The sequence below is a fragment of the Sapajus apella genome, unplaced genomic scaffold (assembly GCF_009761245.1).
Source record: "Sapajus apella isolate SASKATOON/1434 unplaced genomic scaffold, GSC_monkey_1.0 scaffold4, whole genome shotgun sequence".
Classification (NCBI taxonomy): Eukaryota; Metazoa; Chordata; class Mammalia; order Primates; family Cebidae; genus Sapajus; species Sapajus apella.
Window position 1 is genome coordinate 12,955,758 of NW_022436944.1, and position 13,375 is coordinate 12,969,132.

General features: G+C 39.5%; 1 protein-coding gene across 8 annotated transcripts in view; it reads left to right on the forward strand.

Annotated features, from left to right (window-relative positions):
- PLCH1 (phospholipase C eta 1) overlaps positions 1-13,375 on the forward strand; it is a 239,344-nt gene that overhangs the window by 169,302 nt on the left and 56,667 nt on the right. For all 8 annotated transcript variants that reach the window (XM_032262656.1, XM_032262690.1, XM_032262716.1 and 5 more), the window contains 2 exons: positions 632-725; positions 3,831-4,034. In XM_032262656.1, the coding sequence (XP_032118547.1) occupies positions 632-725; positions 3,831-4,034 (298 nt within the window). The remainder of the gene's footprint in view (positions 1-631; positions 726-3,830; positions 4,035-13,375) is intronic.

Here is a 13,375-nt window from a genome sequence, read left to right on the forward strand (position 1 = left end):
TGAACACAAGGAGTCTAGCTCTAGAGTTCTCTGTTATACTAGCTACCTCACCTAGCTTTTCATTTTCCTCCTTTGTGTTCCTGAATTAACAATTACCACAGCAGACTGCTCTGCTCAGTGGATGGTTCTATGAATACACACACACACACACACACACACATACACACACACACACATACACACACACAAACACACACACACACACGTACTTAGAAATATTCTGTTTTGGTAGGGAATTATTCTTTTTCTGCATATATTTATAATCTGCAAACTTTAGTGTTTGTGTAGGAAACGTTAATTTTGCAGATAACTGCTAGCTTATAGTGATTGTATTTTTGGCAATGGATTCACATTGATAACTGATTTTATTTTATTGCTTCACAGAGAACATTTGTCTAATCATATAGTTGAAGGGCTATTTTCACTGATTCAATCTAAAAGATGCATAGAAAGATTGAGATCATGGTCATTCTCCAATGATAAAGGAACTGTGACACTTAGTAACCCCAAACACTGCCATTTAGGTGCTTTGCACTCTGTCAAGAATGCAAAATCAGTAAATGTCTTTTTACTGTGGAGGAACATAGTTCATGAAATTTCAGGTACTCTACTAGTATTCTGTTTTTCTTAGATGAATAATGTGACAACGGACTATTGTCTTGACATCATAAAGAAGTTCGAAGTTTCAGAAGAAAATAAGTTGAAAAATGTTCTTGGCATAGAAGGTAAAATAACCAATATTCTTAATTTCTCATTTCTTGATTCAGTCTGTTAAGTTAAATTCCAATAAAATTTTTAGGAAAAGAAATCAGGAGATATCCATGGAATTATATTAATAAATAATGCAAATGAAACCTACGACACTAAATAAAATCCTGTCTATATATTTTCCTACAAAGCAAAGGCCACAATGTTGCTATTTCTCTTACTTTCGCAATGCCTATGAGCATTTTCCACTTCAAGCAAGTCTACCTGATACTGCTATGTGTGATGGATGCCATGACATATTTGGGCTTTTCTCAACTGGCTAATTTTTGGAAATTGCCTCAGCCTGATAATTTCATGAAGGGAAATTCAGTCCTAAAATAAGTCCTCTCAGAGACTAGTGACTTGCCATGTTTCTTTTTAGCTTTTTCTTTCTTTTCTTTCCTTTTTTTTTTTTTTTTGAGACGGAATCTCAATCTGTTGCCCAGGCTGAAGCGCAGTGGCACCATCTTGGCTCACCACAACTTCTGCCTCCCAGGTTCAAGCAATGCTCCTGCCTCAGCATCCCAAGCAGCTGGGATTACAGGGATGTGCTACCACACCCAGCTAATTTTATATTTTTACATGTTGGTCAGGCTGGTCTTGAACTCCCGATCTCGAGTGATCTGCCCATCTCAGCCTCCCAAAGTGATGGGATTACAGACGTAAGCCACTGCGCCTGGCTGCCATCTTTCTTTTAAAATGATAGCAACTGACTGTTTTTCCTAATTGGTAGCTTTGGAGAGGCTGTTGGAACCACAAATCTCATTAATTCAATGACTTCATTTAATAGCTGAGGAAAGTAAGGCTCAAATAAGTTAAATAATTTGCTCACAGTTATATACGCAGAATCTAGCTCCTGGAATGTTAGACATAAATAATATAGTAGAAATATAGCTACATGTCTATATATGTACTTAAAATATGCAGAGAAATGCTATGCAGGCTGCCACCAAAGAGGAGAATCTTTCAGGCAGAGCAGATGATCTTTAATGAAAGATCAGTTGCCTACAAGAGCATAAAAAGTCATGGTTTATCTCACCAATTTTGACTGTTGGCCCCCTCATTTCTCCTGCTCCCAGATCAGTGTGGACAAGGTGGTTTTAATACCATCTATTTACTTCCTGGGGTGGTAGGTAATTAAAATGAAGAGGAATAATTTAAAATCTTAGATAATTAGCAGGGTATGGTGACTCACACCTGTAAACCTAGCACTTTGGGAGGTAGAGGGAGGGGGATCACCTGAGGCCAGGAGTTTGCGACCAGCCTGGCCAACATGGTGAAACCCTGTCTCTACTAAAAATACAAAAATTAGCTGGGCATGGTGGCACACACCTGTAATCCCGGCTACTCAGGAAACAGAGGCACAAGAGCCGCTTGAGCACAGCGGGTGGAGGTTATAGTGAGCCGAGATCATGCCACTGCACTCCAACCTGGGCAACAAAGTGAGACTCTGTCTCAAAAAATAAAATCAAATCTTATATCATTAAAAACCATTTTAAAAGAAACCACAGATGATAAACTAACTTGGGCCTTTTCTGTGCTAGGAAATGAATCTTCTCCTTGGTAGGGCTCCAAAAAATGGAATTAAACATGGTTTCCTAAGTTATGGACATAAAAGTTGTCATGAAGAAATTAAGTCTCAGAGGAGATTTCCAAATATATTTCGAAGACTCGAAATAATTTACCCTAATAATTATTCTATTTAGGTACTTGTGAGTCATTAATGTATTTATTTGTTATATTAATGAAAACCTCTTTTACCCAGCCATTATATTTTGAAAGATTGTAAAAAAAACTGATAGGGTTTTCTAAAAAATCTTTAAGGACTATTTCAAAGTTATAAAATGTGCCAGCCATTAGCAGCATTTTTTCAAACCAATTTGATTGTCAAATAATTACACCCTGAATTTAGGCAGTGTTTAACTTTTGAGGTACTACCTTAACTATGGTACTGACTTGATTGTTTTTTAGATGAACTTAATAACCTGTCAATTGCTGATTGATCAGGGTATTTCTTGGTATAACATGGCTTTAGCATGGCATCAGTCACCCTGCATAAGCATAGCTTGAGTTCAGTCATCACTAAATGGCTTGGCCCCTCTTCCACCCAGTCAAAATTCTTAAAAAGTCAATTTATATATATTTTTAGGTTATATTTAAAAAGCTATTCCTAAAAGTCATATTTCATTTTTTGATGTTGTCTACTTGACTGTATTAGGCTATTCTTGTGTTGCTATAAAGAAATGGCTGGGTGCAGTGGCTCATGCCTGTAAACCCAACACTTTGGGAGGCCGAGGCAGGTGAATCACCTGAGGTCAGGAGTTTGAGATCAGCCTGGCCAACATGGTGAAACCCCATCTCTACTAAAAGTACACAAAAAAATAGCCGGACAGAGTGGCACGCACCTGTAGTCCCAGCTACTCAAGAGGCTGAGGCTGGAGAATTGAGTGACCCTGGGAGGCAGAGGTTGCTGTGAGCTGAGATTGCACCACTGCACTCCAGCCTAGGTGACAGAACTCAAAAAAAGAAAAAGAAAAAAAAAATACCTGAGGTTAGGTAATTTATAAAGAAAAGAGTTTTAATTGTCTCACATTCTTCAGGCTGTACTGGGAGCATGGTGCCAGCATCTGCTTGGCTTCTGGGGAGGCTGGAGGGAGATTTTACTCATGGTAGAAGGTGAAGTGGCAGAAAACACATCACATGGCTTAAGCTGGAGCAAGAAAGAGGGTGGAATGGAGGGGGCCATACACTTTTAAACAAACAGATCTCAGGAGAACTCATACACTGTCGCAAAGACAGCACCAAGCCATGAAGGATCCACCCTCATGATCCATATACCTCCTACCAGGGCCCACCTCTAACATTGGGGATTATATTTCAACATGAGATTTGGTGGAACAAATATCCAAACTATACGACTGACCTCAAGCAAACCTCTCATTGCTCCAGTTTTCCCCATAACGGCTGTCCTGAGGGTAAATAAGTTAATCATTATGAACATTTTTTTGACCCCTTTTGTCCCTCTTAGAGCCATTAAGTATATATGCTTTGCAGGCTGTAGTAAGTTACTCTTTCTTCCACAGGCTTCACGAACTTCATGCGTAGTCCTGCTTGTGACATATTTAACCCGTTGCATCACGAAGTGTACCAAGACATGGATCAACCCCTCTGCAACTACTACATTGCTTCCTCTCACAATACATACCTGACTGGGGACCAGCTCCTTTCTCAGTCCAAAGTGGATATGTATGCACGGGTGCTGCAAGAGGGCTGTCGCTGCGTGGAAGGTATGTGCAGTTTTTCTGAGCCCTGGTGTGTATTGGTGACACTTTAATCATTCTGTTGAGTTCAGTGTAAATAATGGGGACCTAAAACATGCTCTCACACTTACTAGTACTATTTTTCTGCCGATTGTAAAGGCAATCTCAACTCATAATTCTCTCTGGCTCCTTATTGTTCAATTGGGAGGGAGAGATATGTATTAGCAGTTGTGAAGCATCCCTTTAGTTGCTGAGAAATTATGATGAAAATTAAAGTCTTCCTAGAAAAATATTTTTAATTATACAATTGCAAAAATAGTTTAGTATCTTTGTTTTTAAGATACTTCATGGTCTACCAATTAGTCAATATTTATTAAATTTCTAGTGGGTTCCAGGTGGTAAATATACAGAAGTAAGTAAAATAAGAATTCTGTCTTCAGGGAGTTCACAGTCTAATAGAAGGGATGAACATTTTTTAAAAATAGTATAAGCCAGGCATGCTGTTGTACACCTCTAGTCTTAGCTACCTGGGAGGCTGAGATGGGAGGATTGCTTGGGACCAGGAGTTCAAGGCTGCAGTGTGCTGTGATTGTGCCTGTGAATAGCTATTGCATTCCAGTCTGGGCAACATAGTGAGACCCCACCTCTAAGAGATAGAGATATAAAGAGATAGATAGATAGATTAAACAATGTGAAAATTCCACCAGTTGATCGATATACAATGATATAGAAGTGGTGGTACAGAGAATGAAGTGTGAGATAAAATGTGATGAGAAATCAGTTAGACTAGGAAGGGAGCTGGGAGTCAGCTATGAAGGGTTTTAAGTGCTGTAGAGAGGAATTTCAATTTTAGTTTTTGGTAATGAGGGGCCAGTGAAGGGTTTTAATATCTATAGTGATATGATCAGACTTGCAGTTTAGAAAGATTACTTGGGCAACAGTGTGAAAGGATAATTTTAAAAGTTTTTTTTTTTTTGATCATGTGTGTTTGTGGAGGGAGAAGGGAGGTGAAACTGGAGACAGGAAGGTGGTGGGAAGGCTATCACAGTGAATCCAAGGGAGGATTACAAAATCTTGGACTAAGTGAGAAAGAGATGATTATAAGGATGCAGTGTTAAAGAAGTAAACTTAGTGGAACCTGGTGAGAGAAAAGAATGAAAGGAATGAAGGGGACAGCTAGAAGGTTGATGGTGCCACCCCATGCTGTAGGGAATCTGAGAGGAAGAGCCTAAATAAGTCCAGTTTTCCATCTGCTGAATTTAGGGTGATTTTGTAACATGTACGTGGATATCTTTATCAGTGATTTGGATAACAATGTCTGAACTTAATGGAAGAATCTGGGCAAGATAAGGATTCCAAAATGCTGAACTTGGTATGTGGTAGTTAAAATCACAAAAGTGTACAAGATCACTTACAGAGAGAAGGGAAAAAGAGAAAGACCTGAGGACTTCAACGATCCAATGATTAGGAGTAGGAAGCGCGAAGGGAGCCAGCAAGGACAGTGCAGAGAACAGGGGCACTTGGATCTAAAGGATGAAAGAGAAAGGAATGTTCAGAAATGCCACAGCCAACAGAAAAGTAAAATAAAACTAAGTATCCAATTTAGTTGCATTTGTCAGCCGGGAATTGTTGGTGGCCTTTGCTATGTTGGTTGGTGGAATGTTGGTGGGCAGTTGATTACCTGCTGTGGGTTGGTGACTGGGCATTTTTCTGCATCCAAATGCTTGATCTACATGCTGTAGGGGCAGTTTTTAGACTTGGAAGTAGAGGAAATAATAGAGATTTGTTTTCAGGTGGGATAAAAAGGACAAGAGATTTTTGAAAGGGTGCATGCCTGTTTTCTCAGAGAAGTAGGAGAGAGCATCATCCACTCAATATAAAGTGAGTGGAGGTTGGCCACGGGGCTTAAGATCAGCGAATTGTTAAAGAAGTCATCAGAGAATGGGAAAGGCATTGACAAGGTTAGTCAGGGAAGGCTAAGCTAATTTCAAAAACAGTCTTTACTGATTCAAAATCCGGATGTTTAGACTCCCTCTGATCCCATCTCCAAGAGCACTCATCTGCTTAGATAGAGAAGGAGTGAAGACAGATTATAGAATTGATCCAAGGCTCAGGATTTCTAGGTATCTTTAAGGTGTTGATGAGAGCTCTTGTAAGTAACTGACAGGAGCTCCATGGTTTTAGGAAAGGAAGTGAAATGGATAAGGGGCCATAAAATAAGATTAATATACTAGAAGACTCAAATAAATAGAAAAATGTGGAAAGTTGTCATCACACATAACAAAAATGAGAACAGAGAGCTGTCATTGCAATGGGATTTAGTTACAGTTGATGACAATATCCAGATTATGTCATGGGTGAGCATTATGGAAACAGAGTAAAGCAAGGAGGTCAGTGCTCAGGGATTAAATAGATTGCTACATGGTTTTTTAACTTAGAAAAGATGCAAACAGGAACAGATTGGAGATTAAAAACTCTAAACCAAATGCTTAAGTATAAAACAATGTGGCCAGGTGGAGTGGCTCATGCCTGTAATCCCAGCACTTTGGGAGGCTGAGGCAGGTGGATCATTTAAGTTCAGGAGTTTTAGACCAGCCTGGCCAACGTGGTATAACCCCATCTCTACTAAAACTCCAAAAATTAGCTGGGCCTGGTGGCGTGCATCTGTAATCCCAGCTACTTGGGAGGCTGAGGCGGGAGAATCACTTGAACCCAGGAGGCAGAGGTTGCAGTGAGCCGCGATCACACCACTGTACTCTCCAGCCTGGGTGACAGAGTGAGACTCCATCTTAACAACAATAAAAAAGATACTATAGAAAAGGTGATTGGAAGACACCAGAAAGGTATAGCTGGATGAAATAAGCTTCAAAGGAGAAGAGATTTTTTAATGAGTGTAGAAGAACAATCACTTAAAAGTAGCATTAAAGGCCTAGCTAATGCCTTCTGGTTTATATATAAATCTTCTATGATTTATATAAAAGAGCATCCTTGGAGAAAGGAAATATTGTCTTCCAAGGTAAGCTGGTGCTTAGCCAAGGTAAGGAGGTTGAGGGAGAATTCTAAAAAGAGTCTAAAGATAAAAGGGAGTTTGTTTATGGTTGAATGGAGATGTCATGAAGCACAGGGAATTGTCTTTTGGTGGGGAATATGCTGGGAGTCAGCAGTGGGATGACTGGTTGTCCTAGGCATGGTGGGAAGTGTAGGGCAATGAATAAAGCAGTAGGACAATGAGATAAGACGGCTTAATTGGAAGAGCCTTTCTTTGTCAGATAGTTTCTAGCTTGAATTTTCTGCTACAAAAGTGACAGTAATGTTATTAAGATAAATCAACATGCTTAAAAAATAGACAGGTATTAAAAACTACCTGCATACAGAAACATTAGGATGACTACAAAATGAATTGTCTGGAAATTTATGTCTTTCAACAGTGGTTTTGCAATAGTTGCAGAGAGTACATACGAGCAATAGTGATTAACAATTGAGTAGCTTAAATAACTGAATAATGAAGATGCTATAAAATATTAACAGGAAGAAAATCCTTTCAAGCAATAAGAGGTCTTGAGGTGACATTCTCTCTCAGCCATTATTCAGCCCTTTGTTTGCTCGGCACTCAACAAGTTTTACATGTCTGACATGCATAGAGATGCCCTGGGCATACAGCCTCATTGGATTCACACTGACAGTTGCCTATCACTGTAAATGGTGGCATTTTCTTGAAGGTCAAGTATGGAAGATGATGTTTAGTGACTCCATGAAGTAATAGTCAACTCTAGACTATTTTACAACTTTGTTACTTCTGTCTCTTCTGCTCTATTTCTTTTGCTTTTCAGTTCCTTCAGATACCCAGGATTCTCTTTTTGGTTAATATGTCCAAAATCAGTATCCTACCCAAGCCTAACGATGTTTCTGTCATTAATTCCTTATACTGACTCAAAACTTCTAATCCTGCAGCTTTGTTTGGGATATTAAGGAGGAAAGTTATCTGATTAACTTAATGTATGATAAAGTACACATTATTTTTAGTTGTAGCTTTTCCAGTAGTCTTTTAATTCTAAAATGGGAGCTTTTGGAAATTGTGTGCAGTAGATGACATTGAACAAGAGCCTTCTCTTGTACCTTCTTACTTCCTGTTTTCCAGTCACAGCTGTAATACAAAGAAGCTACTTGACTCTGTATATCCAAAAGGTTACCTTCTCCAGATACTTGTACAAACTGAGACTATGGTGTAATTTTAAAGGATATGCAATTTTTTATGTGCTCCCAAATACCTTCCCCACCAGGTTGCATCAGTAAGTTATTTCCCTAGTATTTGGCTTAAAGTTATTATTATTAGAATAATCTAGAACTGGACAGTGAAAGTTGAACTACTATTTCTGGAATGTTTTTCTTAAGGAGAATAATTATATTTATCTCAGAGACTTGGTCAGTTTTGCATTTGACCTATTTCTTTTTATTTGTTTGTTCATTTTGTTTTTGTGTGTTTGACCTATTATTGGAAATTGTGGTTGTCACCTTGGATTTGAATGTATTGTAGGAAGGAAAAGAGGAACTACTATGATTTTAGCACCTTTAATGGGGCAGGTCCTGGCTAAGTGTTTTCCATGCCTTCTCATTTAATTCTTCTAACACCACCAAGAAAGATGGTATAATCTCCTCTTAAGAGATTCAACTCAGTGTTAAATAAATGGCCTAAGTTCCCCTAGTTAAGAAACGTGGAAGCTAAGATTTGAATCCAGGTTGGTCTGACTCTCCAGCTGCACTGTTCTCCAGAATGTCTGTGTATTTTTGGAGGAGCAAGCATTGAATGACATGACTAGCTAAAGAATTGAATGAGGCTGTCAGGTCACATAAGGAGGGCTAGAGAAGGTGAGGAGCACCACATAAAGGGGAGGTTGGCATTAAAAAGAGGAATTTGTTTTGTTGGTGATTAGGCCTACTGCCTAAATATTTAGATGTTCCTGAGGGCTTAGCATTTGGTAACATGATCTCTGTGGTCCTCCTAATAATTTTGCTGTCAGCCCTGTAATTTGAAGACCTTAGTTCACATTTGAAGTATGGTAGTCTCCTCTCATCTGTGGTTTAACTTTCCATGGTTTCAGTTACCCATTGTCAGCTACAACCTGAAAATATTAAATAGAAATTCCAGAGAGAAATGGCCAGGTGCGGTGGCTCATGCCTGTAATCCCAGCACTTTGGGAGGCTGAGGCGGGTGGATCATGAAGTCAAGAGATCAAGACCATCCTGCCAACATGGTGAAACCCCGTCTCTACTAAAAGCACAAAATTAGCTGGGCGTGGTGGTGTGTACCTGTAGTCCCAGCCACTTGGGATGCTGAGGTAGGAGAATTGCATGAACCTGGGAGGCAAAGGTTGCAGTGAGCCGAGTTGCACCACTGTACTCCAGCCTGGCAACAGAGTGAGACTCCGTCTCAAAAAAAAAAAAAAAAAAAAATTCCAGAGAGAAACAACATATGAGTTTTAAGTCATGTACTATTCTAAGTAGTGTGATAAAATCTCACACTGGCCTACTCTGTCCCTTCTTCACCATAAGAGGAAAGGTGAGTACAGTAAAGTAAGATACCCTGAGAGAGAGAGAAAGAGAGAGAGAGAGAGAGAGAGAACATATTCACATAAACTTTTATTGCAGGATAATTATTCTATTTTACTATTAGTTATTGTTAATCTCTTACAGGACATAATCTATAGCTAAACTTTATTATAGGTATGTATATATAGGAAAAAACAATAGTATATATAAGATTCAGTACTCTGCAGTTTCAGGCATCTACTGGGAGCCTTAGAATTTATCTTCTGAGGATAAAGGGGTACTCCTGTATAAAATGTATGGCATTTTATCTGCCATGTGGCCAGATGAAGGTAATTTTCTTAAACAGCTGCAGTTAGAATTTAAAGAACCTAATTTATAGAACGTAGCTGGTCAAGGATTGAAATTTCAGGTCCCACAGTTGTTTTTCTGAAACAGCTTTTGCCAAGTATAGCCCTTGAGAGGTGGAGAAGAATGATTCCGTACAGTGTTTTCATGCTGTTGTGACCTGGAGACTCTCTCTCCTTTCAGGCTTCTATTTCGGTAATGTTATGTTTTCCGTCCCCGTTAGTTCAGCTGCAGTAATGTCCTCAGTCAGGATATGTACATAGTGTCTTGAGGAAGAGCAATAAGTCGTTTTGGTGAGGTGGGCTTGTCAGCAAATCAAATTGATAACATTTTTACATGGCCTTTTATGCACTTGATTTTCAGCCTGAGTTGCTTAATAAATATGGATGTTCTGTCCAGGGGATTTTCATTCTCATTATGGGACTGATGTTGCATTGCTGTTTTAATCGGTTTATAACTTCTCCAGTTATCTCTGGGAGTGCTATCAGGGTGGAACGTCTTTAAGCTCCATTATGAAAAGCTGTCATGTTAGCTACTTGGCCTTCAGAATGGCCAAGTCTTTGTCAGAGTTGCTTTGCTTTTGGGGGTCTATAATGTGTAACCTGATTGAAAAATGGACCCTGGCTCTTTTATGCGCAGGGGAATTGGATAGAGGATTTCTACCTTATAAATTCCCATTTACAGCATTAGCGCTTACAGGAAACTTCACTGCCATTTGAACCTGGCCATGAATGCCACATATTAAGATGCCAGTATCATTTTGGAATGTTGTTATCTTCATCTCACAGACAAGTGATGGAATTAGATATGAAAAGTGAACATTAGGAGAACCTCCCATCCTCAAGTATGAATGTTCTGCTTATGTTGTAAATACTAACCAAGGAGTGCCTTCTTTCATGACTGGTGTAGTTTTAAGAGCTATTTTTGATGTGGACACGATAAGCAAATCAGGTAAGGTATTGCTTTGTCTTCTTTGCATTCTTTAGGCAAGGATTTGCTTTGTCTTCTTTGCATTTTTTTGGAAAAGCTGTTAGTTCAGGAGAATCCTGTTATGTCCTTTCTTCTCCAAGATGAAACCACAAAACAGGGTAAAAATTGTTAAAATTATATATTATTTGAAAACATCTGTTTTTTTCCCCCGTGATTATTTCAGGAGACAAATTAAAGACTGTCAAGTGCATGGAAAAATACAGATGATGCTTCTGTTGTGAGATGTTGTTGACACATTTGACCTCATTTGCAGGGCCAAAGGAACAGTAGACACTGTCAGATAGTATCTCAAAACCTTTGGTTTTCTCAACAGCATCTTATCCTTAAACATTGTTTCTAGCATTCCTGTGGTATCAACCGTGAATGTTTTTTCTTCTTTTATTTTTTTCCTATAGGGATATTTGAGCAGCCAATGTTTAGTAGATTAATATAGATAGTTGTATTAGTCGGGGTTCTACAGAGAAACAGAACCAATAAGATATGTAGAGAAAGCAAGAGATTGAGATTCGTTGGTTGATTTTTAAGTAATTAGCTCTCATGCCTGTGGATGTTGGCAAGTCTGAAATCTGTAGAGCTGGGAGCAGGCTGGAAACTTAGGTTAGACTTGATGTTGTAGTTTGTATAGGGATTCCAAAGGGCAGCAGGCTGGAATTCAGGCAGTGTTTCTGTGTTGCAGTGTTGAGAGTTTATCTTTGAAGGGAAACCTCAGTCTTTTCTCTTAAGGCCCTAACCTGGCTGGGTGAGGCCCACTCACATTGTGGAGCATAATCTGCTTTACCCAAAGCCTGCTGATTTAAATGTTAATCATATTTTTAAAAATTTTCACAGAACATATAGACTGGTGTTTGACCAAATCACTGAGCATCATAGCTAGGCCTCACTGACATCAAAAATTAACCATTGCAATCACATTATGATTATGGTGAACATTATAAACATTTGAGAAGAAAACAGAGATACCATCTCCTGGGGTAATAAACAAAGCTCACTTATAGGGAAGGTGCTACTAAAATAGAGAACAGATGTGTTTCGGAACTGTGTGGTCCTAATTTTGTTTTTTGAGACAGAGTTTTGCTCTTGTTGCCCAGGATGGAGTGCAGTGGCATGAGCTTGACTCACTGCAACCTCTGTCTCCTGGGTTCAAGCAATTCTCCTGCATCAGCCTCCCAAGTAGCTGGGATTGCAGATACCCACCACCACGCCCAGCTAATTTTTTGTATTTTTAGTAGAGATAGGGTTTCACCATGTTGGCCAGGCTGGTCTCGAACTCTACAGGCAGACTTTCTTTTTTTTTGAGACAGAGTATTGTTCTGTCACCAGGTGCCAGCCTGGAGTGCAGTGGCGCAATCTCGGTTCACTGCAATCTCTGCCTCCTGGGTTCAAGCAATTCTCCTGCCTCAGCCTCCCAAGTAGCTGGGACTGCAGGTGCACGCCACCACACCCAGCTAATTTTTGCATTTTTTAAAGTAGAGACAGGGTTTCACCATGTTGGCCAGGATGGTCTCGATCTCTTGACCTCGTGATCTGCCCGCCTTGGCTTTCCAAAGTGCTGGAATTACAGGCATGAGCCACCATGCCCGGCTTACAGGCAGACTTTCAATCAGCATTGTATTATCCAAATTCAGCCTGCAGAAATGTTTATGTTTGACCCATATTGTGGTTTTAAAAATGGATTAATTGCCAGTATTTAAAAATTGGGAAAATTCACAGCAATAAAATCTAGACATTTTACTTTCCTCAGAAGATCTGGCAACCGAGTTTCTCATTCCAACTTAGTAATGACTGGCAGCAAGTAGCAGTTATCTCATTCAGGCACACATTTCCCAGTGAGCTGCTGCACTTACTTGTTAACTGCTAGTTTCTTGGTGGTATTTGAGATGATGACCTCCTGCTGTAAGGAAGAGTGAGATCCTGTGGGCTGGTGAGTTTCTGTGAGGGATTCTAGTTTTGCTTTGATTAGGATTTAGATAAGCAAAATGAGAAGGGGATATGTCAGTTGACTTTGAAAGAAAGAAGCAAAGAGGTATGGAGGTGGGAATGTATGTGAGAAAATTTGCCTAACCAGAAGCACAAGCCTGTGAGATTGAGTGTAGGAGAAAGTAGGGCTGACCTGTCAGACAGGAGCTAGCATGGTAATTAAGGCAACACTGTCCTTTTAACAGTTAAACTTCAAATTTTCTTAAATTTGAAGAAACAACTGAGGTTTATTTCTTATGTGAAGTCCAAAATAGGTGTTCCTAGTGGATGAATCTCTCAAGCAGTTTAGGCTTTTTTCATCTTGTGACTGTGCCGTCTTCACCAATTCTAAAGTCACAGCAGAAGAGGAAAGAGGATGAATGACTATGTAAGGCAGCAGGTTTCCGTCAACCAGACCTGAAGTGGTGCACATATTTTCTGTTTACATTTCACTGGCCACATCCCCCTGCAAGGGAAGGCTGGGAACTAGAGTCTAGCTGTGTTCCCTTGATAAAGGAAGAAACATGTTT